This window comes from Benincasa hispida, chromosome 7 (genome assembly GCF_009727055.1).
Source record: "Benincasa hispida cultivar B227 chromosome 7, ASM972705v1, whole genome shotgun sequence".
Taxonomy (NCBI): domain Eukaryota; kingdom Viridiplantae; phylum Streptophyta; class Magnoliopsida; order Cucurbitales; family Cucurbitaceae; genus Benincasa; species Benincasa hispida.
Window position 1 is genome coordinate 42,379,819 of NC_052355.1, and position 18,854 is coordinate 42,398,672.

General features: G+C 36.4%; 4 protein-coding genes and 2 long non-coding RNA genes across 13 annotated transcripts; 4 read left to right on the forward strand and 2 right to left on the reverse strand.

The window, feature by feature from the left end:
• Positions 1–669: 669 nt before the first annotated feature.
• LOC120081983 (transcription factor bHLH49) lies at positions 670–5,160 on the forward strand. Of its 5 annotated transcripts, none has more exons than XM_039037169.1 (9): positions 674–1,043; positions 1,806–2,593; positions 2,712–2,942; positions 3,037–3,102; positions 3,183–3,251; positions 3,447–3,518; positions 3,611–3,808; positions 4,167–4,254; positions 4,346–5,160. In XM_039037169.1, exons 1-9 carry the CDS (start codon positions 1,001–1,003, stop codon positions 4,381–4,383), a joined length of 1,593 nt encoding a protein of 530 aa, XP_038893097.1. In that variant the 5' UTR covers positions 674–1,000; the 3' UTR covers positions 4,384–5,160. The 5 variants fall into 5 exon arrangements, with proteins under 5 accessions (XP_038893096.1, XP_038893095.1, XP_038893094.1 ...); XM_039037170.1 differs by having other exon boundaries at positions 674–1,025; XM_039037168.1 differs by having other exon boundaries at positions 670–2,593; positions 4,428–5,160.
• Positions 5,161–6,004: 844 nt separating this feature from the next.
• LOC120081922 (putative pentatricopeptide repeat-containing protein At1g68930) lies at positions 6,005–10,569 on the forward strand. 3 transcript variants are annotated; one of them, XM_039037105.1, is made up of 3 exons: positions 6,348–6,596; positions 6,742–9,039; positions 10,433–10,569. In XM_039037105.1, the coding sequence occupies exons 1-2, from the start codon at positions 6,483–6,485 to the stop codon at positions 8,494–8,496; spliced, it is 1,869 nt and encodes a 622-aa protein (XP_038893033.1). In that variant the 5' UTR covers positions 6,348–6,482; the 3' UTR covers positions 8,497–9,039; positions 10,433–10,569. The 3 variants fall into 3 exon arrangements, with proteins under 3 accessions (XP_038893031.1, XP_038893032.1, XP_038893033.1); XM_039037103.1 differs by having other exon boundaries at positions 6,005–9,039; XM_039037104.1 differs by having other exon boundaries at positions 6,005–9,039; positions 10,402–10,536.
• LOC120081923 lies at positions 9,048–11,685 on the reverse strand. 2 transcript variants are annotated; one of them, XM_039037107.1, is made up of 5 exons: positions 11,199–11,682; positions 10,429–11,015; positions 10,094–10,202; positions 9,708–10,028; positions 9,048–9,628 (listed from the first exon to the last, which is right to left on the reverse strand). In XM_039037107.1, the coding sequence occupies exons 1-5, from the start codon at positions 11,349–11,351 to the stop codon at positions 9,554–9,556; spliced, it is 1,245 nt and encodes a 414-aa protein (XP_038893035.1). In that variant the 5' UTR covers positions 11,352–11,682; the 3' UTR covers positions 9,048–9,553. The 2 variants fall into 2 exon arrangements, with proteins under 2 accessions (XP_038893035.1, XP_038893034.1); XM_039037106.1 differs by having other exon boundaries at positions 9,048–10,028; positions 11,199–11,685.
• Positions 10,588–12,114, forward strand: LOC120081924. The gene is made up of 3 exons (XR_005482991.1): positions 10,588–10,728; positions 10,796–10,991; positions 11,705–12,114. It is a non-coding gene; the product is annotated as an uncharacterized LOC120081924 (long non-coding RNA).
• A 1,147-nt stretch (positions 12,115–13,261) lies between these two features.
• On the reverse strand, positions 13,262–18,382 carry LOC120081511 (putative U-box domain-containing protein 42). Its single transcript, XM_039036461.1, has 3 exons — positions 17,089–18,382; positions 15,275–15,581; positions 13,262–15,045 (listed from the first exon to the last, which is right to left on the reverse strand). The coding sequence occupies exons 1-3, from the start codon at positions 18,235–18,237 to the stop codon at positions 13,445–13,447; spliced, it is 3,057 nt and encodes a 1,018-aa protein (XP_038892389.1). The 5' UTR covers positions 18,238–18,382; the 3' UTR covers positions 13,262–13,444.
• Positions 15,458–17,387, forward strand: LOC120081513. The gene is made up of 3 exons (XR_005482864.1): positions 15,458–15,598; positions 15,710–15,823; positions 17,251–17,387. It is a non-coding gene; the product is annotated as an uncharacterized LOC120081513 (long non-coding RNA).
• Positions 18,383–18,854: the final 472 nt, after the last annotated feature.

Sequence of the window (18,854 nt, forward strand, 5' to 3'; positions counted from 1 at the left end):
TTGGTAAAAATTAGAATTTAGTTCATATAATTTGATAACTACTCATGAGTAGTTTTATGATTTGATAAAATTCTCATAAATATTTTTATGGTTTGATAAAAACCTCATAAATAACATCTATAGTAATGACTATATTATGAAATCGACAATTAAAAAAAAAAAAAAATCTAAACAATAGAAAAATCGACGTATAAATTATATGGTTCAGTAATAGTGTGTTAACTATATTCAAGGACAAAAGGATATAATAGTTTTATTATTAAAAAGAAATATCATATTATAAATTAAACACCTATGGGGCTAGTGAGTTTATAATATGACATTCTTCTCGACTATATAGTCAAAATTCTAAGTAACATAAATACGAATACAATAGGACTCTATTTTTGGTCACTCGAAGAGTCAGATAATAGAGTCAAAATATTCTATCAGACGATTTATGAGGATTTTATAAAATTATAGAACTGAATTTTAATTACAAACGATAAGAATTCAATTCTAGACCGAATTTAGAATTTTATGAAACGATAAAAGAGAAGAAAAGAAAAGAAAAACAAACAAAAAGGGGGGGGGGGGGTTAAAAAATTAGAGAGGAATTCAAAATTCAAAAGTAGAGTGATGAAAATGGAAAAGAGGAGTAAAAGATGTGAAAACCACATTATTTTATTAATGTAATGGTTTTGTTGGAGCAGCAACCGTGGTTTAATGATCAAGAGCTCTCATTTTCATGCAAGTTTGGTTATAAATGCAGAACCTTTACTGTTGTAGCTTCCCTTTCACCATTGCTTAAATAACCCGTTTCTTTGTATATCTTTCCATTGCCTATATTTCTCTCTCTCTCTCTCTCTGTATTTGATGCAATAAAATCTTCCTTTTTCTGTGTGAGCATCTCTCTGTGGCGTGACAGAGCCAGAGGCTGAGGTTCTGAGCTGAAAATTTGAAAAAAGGGGTTTGAACATAAAGTCGAAATTCAATGGAATTTATTTGAAGAAAAGTTTGAATGGGACTATGGAGTACTGAAAATGGTACATTATCTGAAATGGGTATCTTTCTCTTGCTACTTTTGGTGCCGTTTTCTTTCCCAGTGTCTGTGATTCAGAAACTTGGTTTTTTTTTCTCTGCTCACACTCTGACTAGGGCTTTCAACGTCTATTTATTATGCTGAAATCAATGCTCTCTTCTCTGTTTTATCAGTTGACTGCCTTCTGTTTCTTTACACTCTATTCACCTCCTCTTTGAATTGTCGCTTTTTAATGTCTATTGGCTTTTGGAGGCCTTCATTTTTCTGCTTTTCAGTACTTCAACTTCCCTCTCCTTGCTTGGGAAATGGTAGCTTCATAAATATTGTCTTCTTTGCTTGCTACCATCTTCTTCTTTATGCACACTACTGATTTTGCTTCATTCTTCAAGCTTTTACTGTTACCACCTTCATATTCTTCCACCAGTGTGACTTGTGAGATTTCCCGTAATTTCTTGAATTGGGGGAGTTTGTATTAGCTTAAATTGTTATGTTCTTGTATATGTAGTTTCTCTTTTTCTATACTTCTTTGTGAAAAGTCCATAGATTCTGCCTGGAGTGAGTAGATTTTGAAGTTTGTATTTAAAAGCAACTCTAAAAGCTGGGTATCTTATACATGCTTCTTCTGGGTATCTTAGTCAACATAGTATGGATATTGATGACAGAGATAAATTTAGACTAGAAAGTAGCATAGAGGATTCTATTAACTGTTCGAATAGCATGTCATCGGATTGGCGATGCGGCGAAACGACTCTCATGAGTATGCCAATCGGTTTGGTTTTTCCAGGGAATGTGGATGTAGTTAGGAATCAGGATATGGTTGGTTGTTCTTCTTCCACTGCTCCTGTGGTAGAGTCATTTAGCTCTACCATCTGGGAACAAGCAGCTAATTGTCAAAACTTGGGAATTTGCAACATTCAAGGCCATAACAACAACTCCAGTACTTCAAATACCATAGCAATTAGAAAGGCCAGTGGCTGTCCAGTTTCTTTGAGCAGTGACATTGATAGAACACTTGACATCAGCTGGAACCCATCACATAATATGTTAAAAGGGGGAGTTTACCTACCTAATATTCCCGGCGTGCTCCCGCCGAGCTTATCTCAACTTCCAGCTGATTCTTCATTTATCGAGCGTGCAGCCAGGTTTTCCTGCTTCAGTGGTGGAAATTTTGGTGATATTGTTGGCCATTTCAACATTCCTGAGCCTATGGGTGTTTTTTCCAGAGGCATGGGAGTAATCCCTGAGAGATGGGATGAGATTCCACGAAATGGGTTAGGTTTGGTATCCGGAACTGGAGGACAATCTCAAAGAAACATGGTTAACAGTGAATGTTCCAAGCCTGTTTCTTTGACTAATGAACATGGAGCTACTGAAAGGGGTTCACCTAAAAGTGGAAGCCCTTTGAAATTGGATGATCGTGGTAAACATGCTGTCGATGGTTCTGCTAATGAATCTGATGAAGCCGAGTTTAGCAGTGGTGATGGTTCGGGTGAGCCACGTACATTAGAGGCCACATGTAAGGAACTTTCTGCCAAGAGCCTTGGCTTGAGGAAAAGGAAACGAAGTGGACAGGTAATAAATAATGATTCTTGTTTTTCCCCCCACATGTGTTGGGTGAGAAGAATTATTACTAATTAGCGTCTTGGTTTTGAATTTTTTCTATCCTTGCCAACAATTTTGTTTTGGGTAGAAGATTGAACTCGATCGAGCCAATGGACCTCTGCAACAAACTATGATTTCAGCTAAGGATGCTGCTGAAACTCAGCGAAAAGGAGATCAAAATCCAAGTTCAACTGCAAACAAGGGTACAGGAAAACATGGTAAACAGGCATCTCAGCCTTCTGATCCACCAAAGGAAGAGTATATTCATGTTAGAGCTCGAAGGGGCCAGGCAACAAACAGCCATAGTCTTGCAGAGAGGGTAATATATGTCACATTCAATCTTTCAAAGCATATCAGGATAGCTTCTCTAAGCATGAAAACCAGAAGTTGACCGACTTTGAGTTCTGTTATAGGTAAGGAGGGAGAAGATCAGTGAGAGGATGAAGTTTCTTCAAGAACTAGTCCCTGGTTGCAGCAAGGTTTGATGGTTAACTTTGTACCTTCAATGGTTGAATCCCGTTGAAATCTATGTTCACTCGGTTAAAGTTCCATTATGCAGGTCACTGGAAAGGCAGTAATGCTAGATGAAATTATTAACTATGTCCAATCACTGCAACGACAAGTTGAGGTATGAAATTCGTTCATATGCTTCATAGTTCAGTATATTATCGAGGTAGATATCTTTTGCTATATTTGGTGAAGATGATAAAAATTGCTGGAAAATCCTACCAGTTAGTCTATATAAGATTTCTTTGAAAACTGAGGAAATCAGTACATGAACTTGATTTCTAAATCTTTGTTTAAATTTCCATGATATTTGCAGTTTTTATCAATGAAACTCGCTACCGTGAATCCAAGGTTGGATATTAACATCGATGGACACGTAGCCAAAGATGTAAGTGTAATTTCTCATTATTGTAAGTCAAAGTTCTTGAGAAAATCAGTTCATGCATATTCCGTCTCTAACACACATAATTCTCTCTTAAGATTCTTCAATCACGAGTTGGTCCATCGTCAACATTGGGATTTTCTTCGCATATGCCTGTTGCTTGCCCCCCGCCTCATATTTCTCATCATGGACATATCCCAAGCAATTTTCCTGCCATAGGGAGTTCTGAGATGTTAAGAAGCACAATGAATTCCCAGATGACTACAAGGTCTGGTGGATTTAAGGATCCTACTCAGGTACTAACTTAAATACTTAATTACCTTGCTGAATGAAAATTTTGTTCATATTCTTCTGTTAGAATGCTTTAAATATGATATTTGGTGTATTTATATTATTTATGTTTTCCCTTAGGTTTAGAGAAGTGCACTATATAAATTCTATAACCCTAGAGACACTGTTGTTCTGTAATCTTTATTATTCTCTCAATAGTAAACTGTTTTCCCTCTGCTCGTGGACATAACTAACTCATTGTTAGTGAACCATATAAATCTCAGTGTTGATCCCACTTTCTTGCTTTATGTTTTTTGTTTTTTTTATTTGCCGATTCCATAACATCTTCAATAGTTTGTTAAATGTATAAAAATATGTCCGCAGATAAAGAATGTGTGGGATGGTGAACTCCAAAATATTGTGCAGATGAGCTTTGGGATGTCCACTACCCCCAATTGTTTAGAAGTTCAAGGTAACATAATACTACCACCCCTCATAACATAAACATCCAAACTGCACCCTGAAATCCTTAAACTGAAATATAAATTGGTCTCTTCTTGTAGGATCTGATTCACCTAGCAATACAAAAGTTGAACAGTGAAATTTCTTCTTGATTGCCATGAACCATTTCTGCTTCATGTACAGGTGCATTGTATTAGTCTTAGTATGAGATTCATTGCCGGCGAACTATTTCTACTTCGTGGTAATGCGAAAGAAGTTGTGAGATTTAGTTGTCCATTCTACTTCGTGGTAATGTGAAAGAAGTTGCGAGATTTAGTTGTCCAATGTGATATAAGAAATACCATTACTGTATTTGGAGCTGCGTTACTCTAGCTGGTGACTGATTCGGACCGGCTGATACTAACCAAGGCAGAAAATCGCCCCATGACAATGCCCAGAAATCAATGACCTGGTAGAGAAAATAGTTTCCGATCTCGTTAGTTCATAATATAGGAGTCTTTGCCTTAGTCGATGTATAGAGGTCGAGGAATCGATATCTGAAAACCGAGGAACCACTTGAGCTTAGTGTGTCTTCTTGTTAAGAAAATGAGAGAACAGATGATAGTGTATGGTTCCACTAGTTGAAGTGGGTTGGCTGTAATTTTTACAACTATGCTGAGGGAAATGCTGTTGTTAAGTGTGAATGAATTTGCGTTTTGACGCTGAGATCCATGAAACATCTTTTAGCTTACTCAGCAACTGATGAGTTTCTACTGTATCAATCATGAAATGACCTGGCTTTCATGGTTGATGCAGGAGGAAAGGGTCATTTTCTCAAGTATCACCTATAAATCTATAATGAAAGTTTGAGCCACTTGTCAAAGATAACTCACTTTAATATTATTTTTTAATTAAGAAAGAAGCAATATTCATGAAATAGCTGTCTGTTATTATTATGTTTGGCATGTTTTTTATAACATTTTCCCCCTATCTATCGAGGAAAACGTATCCTATGTAAGGATTTCTTTTATTTTATATAAAGAAAATTAGTTAAAAGTTCTCTCTAAAATAACTTTTTAAGTCTGGCCAAAATGAGCATAGTTCAATTGATATAATGTTTGTATTATTAAAAAGATCGATTCTCCTATTTCACATATTCTATGTAACCGTTTGATTCTTAAACTGAGTGTCTAATAAGTTCATGAATTTTTAATTTTGTGCTAATATGACCTTTTTGTGCTAAATGACTTGTATTTTAAAAATCTAATCAATTTTGAACTTTCAATTTTATGTCTATGGATTATTGACATATTCAAACGTTTTAAAAGTCATTGATCTATTAGATATAAAAGTGTAATTTTGTGTCTAGTAGATTCATAAATTTTAAAAGATATTGAATAAATTAAAGGCCTATTAATCACAAAATTAAAAATCTAAGAATCTATTAGAACAAAATCGAAAGTTTAACAACGAACCTAAAATTAAAAGTTAGAGACCTACTAAATGCTTTTAAAAGTTTAGAGACTAAATAAACAATGAAAGTTCAATGACTTAACTTATAATCTAACTAAAAACATGTTTTGTGTCAACTCGAAATAACCCAACCGATTTAGATATATACTCTAGTTCCGTCACGTATTTGAATTCCGGCGGCATCACATATTATTGAATTAAAAAAATATATTTAGTTATTAACAATTACTTTCTAAGTCAAATTAAGCTATGCCTAACGGTTAACCAATATTATCAATATACTATGAATTTGGGTCATCGGAAGTAAAACTTTAGGCTGGATTCTATAAAATGACCCGACGAATTCGTTTGGGTCCGGCCAGGCCATCAAGACTTCGATACATGGGCGTATGAAGCCTGGATCGCAAGAAACTGTATACAGAATTGAACTGGGCCTGGAGACGGATCGAGAGACCTAATGGGGTAGAGAATCCGAAGTAATTCGGATCATTCTTTTCCGGGTTGGGGAACCGATTGTATAAACGCGACGCTCGTTCCCTTCCCGCCAAGTAGTTTCTTGAAGAAGAATATGTCTTCTTCATCAAATTACTACACTGCTGCGCTTAAGTTTTGCTGCGAAGCTCGGAATCGAGCCCAAGTTAAGAAGCTTCATTGCCGCATTATCAGAACTGTACCAAACATAGAAACCTTTCTGTATAATAACCTCATTAATACTTACGTGAAACTTGGGGACTTGAAGAATGCACGGAACGTGTTTGCTCAAATTCCTCAACCAAACCTTTTTTCATGGAACACGCTGCTTTCAGCCTACTCAAAATTGGGTCACCTTCGCGATATGAAAGAGGTCTTCGACCGCATGCCGGAGCACGATGTGGTCTCTTGGAACTCGCTTCTCTCCGGGTATGCGGGTAACAATTTGATTTCCGAATCGGTTAGAGTTTATAACATGATGTTAAAGGATGGGTCGGTTAACTTGAATAGGATTACATTCTCTACTATGTTAATACTCTCGTCTAATCGAGGATTTGTTGATTTGGGTCGGCAGATTCATGGGCAAATCTTCAAATTTGGTTATCAATCTTATCTGTTTGTTGGCAGTCCTTTGGTAGATATGTATGCAAAAACGGGATTTATCAATGATGCGAGGCGGATTTTTAAAGAGATACCTGAGAAAAATATAGTTGTGTACAATACTATGATCACGGGTCTTTTGCGGTGTGGATTTATTGTAGAAGCCGAGCAATTGTTTGATAATATGCCAGAAAAAGATTCGATTTCATGGACAACAATCATAACTGGACTTACCCAAAATGGTTTGTTTAAAGAAGCAGTTGATAAGTTCAAAGAAATGGGAAGAGAAAGCTTGTGCATGGATCAGTTCACCTTTGGGAGTGTGTTGACTGCATGTGGCGGTCTTCTGGCACTTGATGTGGGAAAGCAAATTCACGCCTACATTGTCAGAACTGATTATCAAGATAACATCTTCGTTGGAAGTGCTCTACTTGATATGTACTGCAAGTGTCGGAATATAAAATCTGCGGAAGCGGTGTTTAGAAAAATGAGGCACAAGAATGTAATATCATGGACAGCAATGCTAGTTGGTTATGGTCAGAATGGTTATAGTGAAGAAGCAATCAGGATATTTCGTGATATGCAGAGAAATGAGACTAATCCAGATGATTTTACACTAGGGAGTGTAATTAGCTCATGTGCAAACCTCGCAAGCCTAGAAGAGGGTGTGCAGTTTCATGGCCAAGCTTTAGCTTCTGGTTTAATTTGTTTTGTTACGGTTTCAAATGCTCTAGTCACTCTATATGGTAAATGTGGAAGCCTAGAATATGCCCACCAGTTGTTTCATGAAATGAAAATCAGGGATGAAGTTTCTTGGACAGCTTTAGTCTCAGGTTATGCTCAATTTGGAAAAGCTAATGAAACAATATCTCTGTTTGAAACGATGTTGGCCCATGGCATGGTACCTGATGGAGTTACTTTCGTTGGAGTTCTATCAGCTTGTAGTAGAGCAGGTTTAGTGGAGAAAGGTTATCATTATTTTGAATGTATGGTGAAAGAACATGGAATCACACCACTCCCCGATCACTACACATGCATGATTGACCTTCTCAGCCGAGCTGGAAGGTTAGAAGAAGCAAAAAACTTCATTAATCAGATGCCTTTTAGTCCCGATGCAATTGGTTGGGCCACATTGCTAAGTTCTTGTAGACACAATGGAAATTTGGAAATTGGTAAATGGGCTGCCGAGTCTCTTCATGAACTAGAGCCGCATAACCCTGCTAGTTATGTTTTATTATCAAGCATTTATGCTGCGAAAGGTAAATGGGATGATGTAGCAAAATTGAGGAAAGGAATGAGGGAAAAGGGAGTGAAAAAGGAACCTGGATATAGTTGGATCAAATATAAAAATAAAGTGCACATTTTCTCAGCAGATGACCGGTCAAGTCCCTTTGCAGATCAGATATATGCCAAGTTGGAAAGTTTATACCTGAAAATGATTGAGGAAGGATATGTGCCCGATATGAGTTTTGTTCTTCAAGATGTTGAGAAGTCTGAGAAGATTAATATGCTTAATCACCATAGTGAGAAACTTGCTATTGCCTTTGGTTTGATATTTATACCTGATGGCCTTCAAATACGTGTAGTAAAAAATCTCAGGGTCTGTGGCGATTGCCACAATGCCACAAAATACATTTCTAGGATCACCCAGAGAGCGATACTTGTAAGAGATGCTGTCCGTTTCCATTTGTTCAAGGATGGAGTGTGTTCATGTGGGGATTTCTGGTAGTGTTTTGCCTGACTAAAACCTCAGAATTATTATGCAAGTAACAAGCTTTCTTTTATTTGAGCATGAGACCTACCATCAATCTCAGATGTGTATGTACTTTTTGTGAGCTCGATTGATGATTGTTTTGTGCTTTCATGTAATTCAAAACTATCTCATAATTTCTACCTAACAAGAATTCCTTCAAGGATCAGAAGAAGGAACTGTTTTGTCCTACGAGCCATTGAGTATTACACCGTTCAATAAAGCTACTGGAGGTATCAAGATGAATTTATCCAAAGAATATTGGAAATATTTCTGGCTTGCGTGAAATCTGATGGTTGCTTGTAGTGTTCAAGTTCAAGAACGCCGTTTCAGCTGCAAGCGTGCTTGTAGAAAACCAACACTAGTGGTTGATCTGTGTATCCGAAGTGGTATTGCCAACTTTTCTCCAGATTGATTCCCATGACGAAATGAGGTTGAAACATGCCTACTTTGATGCATTTCCATTGAAAATTATCACAATTCAGAGAGTAACCACCGTCACTTCTCCCTCTTATTTTCAAGGTAATATTTAACGAGTTTATACTTTTCTTGACCATCATTTTTACTGTTTGACGGATGATTAAAGTGCTATTGTTTGGAATTGTGAAGACCAGTTCCAATGTCAGGCAGGGAAGATATTCTTCTCAATTGATACTTTATTTCTTGGGCTCTTGTAGCTTCGGTTATTGATTATTGTCTTGTTGTCTTGTACATTTCCTCGACTTAATAAGGTTTTCTTCTTCAATAAAAATGTGCCTCGCTGTTCCTCCACTTCTTAAGGTTTTAGAATAATGCATTGAAGTATGCTGCGAATTTCTTTCAAACTAAACCCGGTTTGCTCACATGAAGTGGTCAAGTGATAAGAAAAATCATAGTTGTAATTAAAGTTCTGTGCAACAGCCAAGCCACGTAAATTAATTAAAGCACATCCGAGAAAACAGAACGAAGAATGATGGAAACACTTCTCATGTCTTGTAGAAAGTATCAATCAACTGAGCACCATATACTATATAGAAACTCCAGATGAGAATTTGTATTACACTAGGGATGAACTTCGGTTATCTTCTTGGGATGGTTCAATGGATACCCCTGGAGCTTGCGGCTGGCGGCTCTGTATCATGTGAAAGAATGCATAATGAAGATATGATCTTAATACTGGAGAATAGGATAGAGGCAACGGCAACTGTTACCTGTATTTTTGTACAGATCTCAATTACTTCAGAAAGAGGCGCCCAGTCCCCAAAGTTCCGCTCAATAAACTGGTAAGCAATACCACGCTTTGCTGAGCCAAGAATGAACAGACCACCCTTAATTTCTCCTTCTCCATTGAAATTTTGCTTCACTCCCATTGCTTTTGCACGCTTATAATTTGCTATGGCCCGGGGGTTGAAAAGAAATCCGAATAGGAATTTTTCCTTCATCAATTTACCACCACCTAGAGCTTTGAAGAATCCTCTGCCTTGGTCAAAGATTACAGTGCCTCCCCAGTACCGGGGCCAGAAGTCCTTCACCTGCATCACTACAATTCAGTCAAACAGATAGGGATGCGTTAAAGGAGCTAAAGTCTTATGAATACCTCTGATTCTATGTGTTCATGAATTACAGCGAATAGTTGGTATCCTAGTGCATCAAATATCGGTTTTCTGGCATATAGCTGGTGAGCTTCTGCTCTGCACATTATGCACCTGTTTTCAAACTAAAAAGATATTAGATGTCCCTTTCCCTCAAGATGGCTCAAACACCAATGACAATATCAAATAGTGATATGAAACTCATCTACAGACACTAGGAAGTTTCCTTTCTTTTTTGCTTTTTAAGTTTATGCATCAAGTTTAAATCATCTTCTTCATGAATAAAACTTATCTGTCTACAACTTAAAACCAGGTCTTGAAGTAACATGCTTAAACTTACCCAGGACGTCTAATACAGAGGATAATGGCTGGCTTATCCTGCCATAGTGCTGATGCTTTCATCGGGGGAGTCTTAGTCTTCACCAAACGCTCCATTCCAATCTTATACTCTGGAGTTAATTTCTGAATGGAGATATTTTCAATGGCAGAATAAGGAGCAATTTTATCAACAATATGAGAAGGTTGCACACAACCACATGCTATATGACGAGCTAGTTCTGTTGCAACAATCCCCTTGAACACATAACCGTCTTCGATTTTAAATTCGCTCAGTGCTTGCTCAACTGTTTTATCCTGAAAGGTTCGGCTTCTCATACTCTGCATCCTCTTCGAGTTGTTAGACTGATAAGTCCTCTTGACACTTGTAGATGGGGAAGGGGCATCAAACTTTTTGGTCAAGGGATCCGCACATGAACTAATTCTATCATGGAAACGTGCAATATGACCTCTCTTCATTCGGAATTGAGATGTTAAATCCTCAACGCTTAAGCTTAGAAGTTCAGGCAAACATTTCCCGGAGGACTCTAGCTTATCTGCATACTGCATCAGAGATCTGTCATGCAGGTAAGTTCTTATCTCAATTGCTTCCTGTCATAGCAAAAGCCGTCTATGAGTACTGTTCAAAAGATTTTTTATTAGCTATATAAATTCATCAATTGGATGAATTATACGAAGGTTTCTACTTCAAAAATCATGTAAGAGATAAACATCTGAAATTGCTTATTAGGGTGTGTCTCTGTAATAGAACTAAAAAAAGTACTGATTACCAACCTTTTGGTGTTGTGTCATATTGATTGCATCCATATCCTCGGAATTCATGACCTTCAATGTTGGTACATCATCCCAGCCTTCATCCATCAAAGTGGGAAGCAGATCCTTAAGAATCCCATTTCCCACAAAATCCTCCACAGAGAAAGAACCCATTTTCTTCAGAGGACGATTAATGATTCCTGCTGCTGAAACCTCTCTAGATAATAAGTTTGTTCTCACCTTTGATCTTTCACCTAGCCACTCCTGAGACTTGAGTATTATTATAGATAACAAGGCGAGTTTATAATATAAACAATGAACTCGCCTGAATATCGAGAAAAAGTCGACATCGAGATTTATTCAACTTTGAACAGAGGTCATATGTTGGTGGGGTTTTTCCACCACGCTGTCTTATCTAGAGACAAGTTCACATATGAACAATAAAACAGTGTGATGCATTTGATTTCGTCAATATCAAGGTTTTTCTTATTAACTGCTCTTTTTGCTGTTCATATTCATTTGTTTAGAGAATTGCTCAACAAATATTGCCAAAGTGGATGATGATAAGGATGTCAAATCTTGAATATCAATAAAAAGAATACTCCTAGCAAAATGAGACCAAGTCAGCATCCACCTCAAACAGAGACAATTGATATTATCAGAGATTAGATGAAAAGAGGAAAGATTTCAACTGCTACGGCCAAATCGAAGCACTTTTGATCGACAGAGATTACTTGAAAATAATATAAAGAAAAAGAAGATGATTCATGGTTGCTTGTTGTTCCATAATATATATATTTACATATTTATATATATATATATGTATATGTAGGTGTGTATCTAAATGCTACAGTGGGTTGCAGTTGCCGGCCTTACACTTGCTTTATGTTATTGGGTTGAAGTTGAAAATACAGGTTTGCAGGCTTTGTTTAAGCAAGCTGACGTTTTAATTCTTGGAGTTTGTATGAATATTATTCTGAAAAATATTTTTCTATATTTAACAAACATTTAAGAAAATGTTTTCTTACAACACCTTCGTAAAAGAAAAGTTCCGATATTCTTACCAATTCAAGATTGCATTGTTATGATAATTACGTTTTCCAAAATAGTTTGAATGATCAACCATTAAATTATAAGTTCTTAGATTAATTGCGTCTACTTGGAACATGAACTTTTAAAAGTGTTTAATAAGTCTTTAGACTTATTATGAACGGTTACTTTTGTTTAAATCTTAAAATTTAAAAGTTGAAAAAAATTAATTATTATATTAGATATAGATTTGAATTTTATGATCTTTAAACTTTCAATAAGGCAGTTTAATAAGTCACCGATAAATTCAATTTTTTTAAAAAATCAATTGTTCTATTAGGTGTAAATTTAAATTTTTAATTTTGTATATGATATTTCGATACATTTTAAATAATTCAAAGGTAAAAATGGTTAAATTTATAATTTTGAAAGTTTACGAACTAAACAAACACAAACATCAATACATTAGTCGATGGCAAAATAGTATTGCTTATGAGGTTGCAAGACTGGTGGAGTTAGGATTTTCTAATCACAAATATGAACACTCAAATTTTTCTTAAAAAATCAAAATTGTAATTTAACCAACATATATATATATATATATATATGTAATATTTTGTAGAGTATATAATTATTTTTGGACAAATATCAATTTACACCTCTAAACTTTGGCGGTTATCAATTTAAACCTTAAACTTTCATAAAACTAAAAATTGTCTCTATTTAAACCTTTCATAAGTTAATCAATTTAAACTTTGAATTTGTACAAGTATATCAATTTAAACTTTGAAATTTCATAAGTATATCAATTTAAATTTTCTATCATGTTTTAGGATTTAAATTAATTTACTTATAAAAGTTTAAAGTTTAAATTGATCCAATTTTAACCATTTTTAAAATTAAAATATATAAATGGATACTTGCCCATTATTTTTCAAACGTTCATGATTCGTGAAGCAATGCCTAGAGGTCTCTTTCCAGTTGGGAATGATAAGACCTTTTCTGGGAAGAACTACTACACTACTACCTGTTTCTTATTCAGTGTCCAGGTCAGTCTTTTATTTGATCTTAATCCTGTATGCATTTCCTTTGCTAATCGTTCTAGGAATTTACAAGGTTTTCTCATGAATTGAATTCCATCTTGTCGGAGCAGTGTATGCCGGAGCTATTGACCGACGTTAATCAGCTTCACAAACGCAGCCAGCAGCAAATTCCGAGAAGTTACGAACAGGGTAAGATCATAGAGTATAATTAGGGGCAGAGAAATTTGGTACCATATTCAAATGGCTCAATATTTTTTCTGCTATTCCCTTCATCTCGCTGTCGCCTTGATGGGAAGCAGTAGCCAATATTGCAGGCAACGATCTGTCCTGTGATATACTGGAAAGAGATTCTTCCCCACCCTTGATCAAGAACTTCTCGATCAACCAGAATGATTTATGCCATACAGATTCTTGCTTATGGATCCTCACCACATTCAGGACATGCCTTATTGTGTCAAATTCGTTCAGCAGGCTCACACTTCTATCCAGATCCACTTTGTCATCCACAAGCGTACAAATGGCGGACAAAGCTGCCTCAACTATCTCTTCGTTCTCATTGTCTAAACACGTCAATAGCTTTTCAATTGCCTTCGCATGGACTAAACAGAATGTGTTTTGTGAAGAGCAAGCCCCTTTATGAACTGGGCATACTCGTAAGTTACCCTTCTTTGATGGACCTAGCGTTAGAAGCTTGGGTAAGTGGAGAAATTTCATTACCTTGTTGCTTTTATTGTTCAGGGGCTTGGATAGACTGGTGGATGCTGATGATAGTTTCTCCAACCCAATGGCGGATAGCCTTTGGACTTCATTGCTTGATGTTTGCACGAGCAGGTTAGCAAACACTGACGTAAAATTGTGAAATTTTGCTAGAAACAACATTTGTGGGTCGTAAAGTGTTGCTGTGAATCTGACAAGAATTCCCACTGAACCCTCTAGTAAAGCACTTGCATACCTGCCCATTCCTGTTCCACTGTTCTGTATTTGATTGATTGTTTGCAGGAGCTTGGGCACGATGTTCTTGTTTACAATAATGGTGTTGAGAGCTAGGCTCTCATGAGGTAGTTTTGCCAAGAATGTTGCTGAAAGTGTCTGCTTCTCTGTGATGTGGTTTGTCAAGGTAATGCTACTGATTAGGTTCTCCATTTGGTCACTGGTTTTGCAGAGTCTTTCTGCCATTGTGAAGCCCATGCAAGGGGACAGTGATATGAGCAGTTTTATTGCTGCAGCTCCAAGTTCTTCATCTGGACTATTTATGAAATCTATGAGGGTATCACATGCTTCAGTGTTTTTTACACCTGAAATAAGGGTGTCCTTTGGTTTTGGAGATTTTGTCAAGCATAATAGTATTCTGATGAGACTCGTGCTAAATTTAAATTCATCTGGGGTCGAGTTCTTGAGCAAGTCGATAATGTTGTAGACTACATAGTCTGAACTCATAGTGTAGCCATGAGCGTTAACTTGAAGTGTCTCAAGATCAAGACTGGATTCGCATATATTTGCCAGTATTTTAGTTGCTTCTGCTTTTGGGTCATTAAGTTCATCACAAATAGTACGAGTGAACATCTCTTCAGCCATGACTTGCACAGCTCCAGCTTTTGCAAGTGTTTTACCATTAGGCATGTGAGATGAAATTTGCAATAGAGCTTTAAATGCTGCCCTGCGAACAAATGTATCTCCTTCATGCACCATCTTGACAAGAACTGGAGAGGCCCTCTCAGCTACATACGACAAACAATCATGCCTAATGACAATCTCCCCAAGATAGCTTGCCATTTCTATTCTCATCCACTCACTACCTGTATTTTAAATAACTTAATTGACATATGGTGATTGAATTAGCAATATTTAATTTTGAGGTGAAGTGTGATAATTGAATTAGCAGTCAATTTCCATGCTACCTGTTATGTACATTTAATGATTTTCAACCTATAAGCCTCCAGATATATTTTGTATTATTCTGTACTAATTATTCTTCAAATTATGTGAAGGATGCTTATGTTGAGAGCGTGAGAATTTTACACACACCTTCAGTAAGATGCCTTATGAGGGGTTCCATGAGTCCACCTTCTGCCATAAGCTTGATATTTTTTGGAGATTTCTCTAAGTTTCTCAACGTTTCATCTGCCTTTTCTGAAGCAAATTCGTCGGACCTATTGTTCTTCATGATAATCAGCATCAAAATCCCCCCAGTTACTGAACCAATTGGATCTGACAATGTCTCGGATCTTGAAAGCTCAAACAACAGAAGCAAAGCTGTATCCCGAATGGACCTATGACTACTTGATAGTAGATTGATTATTCTTGACACGTCCAATTGGTTACAGATCGTTACCTGCATAAGAACAAAGAGTAAGGATGTGTCTCTACTACTCATTTTTGTTTGTTTTATTTTATTGTATTTTGAATTGCAAGGATTTATATTCTATTTTCCGTGGTTACTCATGTTATCTTTAACTCTAGGTATTTATGAATGTGCATAAATGCACAAGAAAGCGGAAGCAAGACTTGTGGGTGTTCAGTCTCAATTAAATCGTAGCCTAATGAACACAAGCCAGGGACTGATAACTAACAAAGGTACTGGTAGCTGATGTGGTAGAACTGTTTCCAGAAACTGATTTGGATGATGGTGTCATTCTGTCTAAAAAATGTAGCATTTTATATTGTACAAAAGGGGGAGGGAAACTTATTTCATTTCATGTTAATCAGTAATAGCAATGATTTTTTCCCCTCAATTTTCTCAACAAAAGCTTGATTTCTTTTAAAAGAAAAAGTAATGGCAATGATTTTACACGATGTCCTATGTTGACGAAAGAGAACTATTTTCCTGTGGCTTGTTTTTGAATCTTGGAATTGGAAGACTCGGCCATATAGTTTCTTATCAAGAGATTGGCGCCTATATGATGTAGTCCAAATAGCCTAAAGAAGTAATCCTCCAAGAATCAAACTTAGAATCTTGTGTTAGAATGATAATGTGTCATACAAGAGGGGGAAGGGAGACTCATGTTTATAGAGTTTTGGATAAATGAGGGTAAAAGTAGAATTAACCTAAATTATTACCCAATTAACCCTATTTTTCCTTCATCACTGTACATAATCTATCCTAATTGGTCGTAGATATCAGATGTTCATAATGATGGTTTAAAATACATGAAATGATCACTGGAAACTGATGGTTGTTGTAATGTTAAATATTTATCTTACAAGAACACACACACATAGAATTATAATTATTATTATATTAGAGGATTGACGAGAGAGAAAAACTTGGATTCTTTTCTTCTTTTTACCATTTTTGGTCGACGGTAGCTGAATCGTAATTGTTTAGATGATCGTTAACCTTATTTTACCAGTATCAATCCTAGTTTTTGTTTTTATAATTTTGATCTTTTAGGGGTGTTTGGGGTAAGGATTATAGTATGAAACCTGGAGAGTTGTGAAGTTGTAGGGCTTACAACGTAAGGAGTTAATAAAACATGCGATTGATGTTTTTTAGTTGTGAAGCCCACAAACTCTTTAGACAAGGAGTGAATCTCACAATTCCACTCTCCCCAACTCCATTTCCTTTGACCAAACACCCCCACAGTGGATTCTAAGTCTCTAGCATTCTTTTAGGCTAATGTTTATATTTCACTTTATTTCAATTGATTCATCTTAAAACTGATGGTACTTAGAAGTATGAACTTTTAGGATAAATTGCAAAAGCTATTTTCTTTCTCTATTCTTTAATCGTTTGCTTATTATTTTGTATGTGGTGGGGATATGGGAAGAGGGAGGGACTGCAGAGACATGACAGCTATCAATTGTGTATAATAATATGACAACTAGAATGAATTTTGAACCTTGTTTTCTTCATTGATTTCTGCCATTTGATGCAATAGCTCTAGAACTGCATATCTAACATCTCTGTCTCTGTACTCCAAAAAGTTAATGAGCAAAGGTAACATGCCAAAATTGAAGATCCGTTCTATGTTGAACTGCTTCCCTTTGCTGATACTCGACAGGTCTTTGATTGCCTCAAGCACCATATCATCTGAACTGGCTAAAGACAGTGCAGCCCTGGTGACTTTGATTGTTGCTATCTCATTGCGCTCCTTCCATTTTTCTATTGTAGACTTCAGAGCTCTGTTGGAATTGAAAGCTTTGGAGACAAGCTTTTGCCCCGTGACTGGGCAGAAAATTTCCTCGGATTCTTTGAACTCTTCAAGCCACTCAACAATTGCTTGCCTTTCATATGACACTCCTGTTTCTAAGCTAACTGGATCATCCATGATATTCTTTGTCAATGGGCAGATGAAGGTTTCAAAGAGAGGTTCTATGTAATGGTTCATTAAGGGTAGTTTTTCCATGGATGATGTAACATTTCTATACTTCATTTGGCTTCTTCTTCCGTTTGTATTTGACTCCGATACAACTGAGGATTGTGTATTGTTTGTGTCCCAGTCCATGTCAATGGGGTATAGATCTCTCTCTATAACTTCTGGTTCTTTTTCTGATTGTTCCTCCAAAGAAGTTTGAATCTCTTGTTTGTTCATAATGGCTTGAGCTTGGACAATTTTAGTGGATATATTCTTCATCTCATCTGAAAGTGATAGAATTGCCATTTTCACATAACTCTGTTCCTCAAATGTAGCGATTGCTATCTTGTTTAAGCATTCACCCATTTGTTTTATCACCTCTTCTAGTGGATTTATGATGCTAATTGGATCAGAATCTGAGACTGGTTGAATGCCATTTTGGAACTTCTCCACTAGTTCCTTTGCATGATTGATGCTTTTGTTTAGAGATTGGAGGATTTCATCAAATTTTATTGGGTCTATTGCCTGCAACTCCGCAACAGCCAAAGCTGCTCGATAAAAGTAGCTTCCAATCTCAATTAATTTTCCATGTTCTTCTTCCGTGCACGCTTTAGAATCTATGATTTCTGAGATGGAAGTTAAGATAAGTTCAGCCAAAGATATTTTTGGCTTTGTCGTCATTGCTCTCGACATAAATAGAGTTTTCCTCTCTCAGCTCATGGTGGCCATGTGACTTCAACAGTTTCCCTTTGAAGAATACACATTTCCTACCATATGCCACTGCTTGCTAGCTTTGATACACAATCAGTACAGCTGAAAGAATCAGCAATCATCTGCAAATTATGAAGATACAGAACTTTAGGGATCATCATTCAAATTCCAAATGGACTGGTGCAACTCAAGGTAAGGATTTTTTTAAGAATGTTATTCGCTTCAAATTGTGTGCTTATACAGAAAAATGTTCACAGACCTTTCCAGCATAAACCGTATATCTAAGAGAGGTCGTATTTCTTTGGGTTGGTAGTAATGGAATGGTTTCATTATCTAAAATGAAGAACATTTCCCACCAAAAGATCAGTCCAATAATACCACCGAACTCTTATGGTTAAAGAATTAAAAGAAAACCCTAATAACTATATTGACAAACGTAGGCCTAGAAAAGCAGATAAATTCAGATATTCTGTAATTAACAGTGAGTACAAAAGTTTGAGGTACCAAGATTCAGGCTTGAAGCTGCTGCTTCTGATATGATCCCAAACCCCTGTAGATCCTTGTCAGTTGGCTTCTTCTTGCTCAATAATTAAGTAATT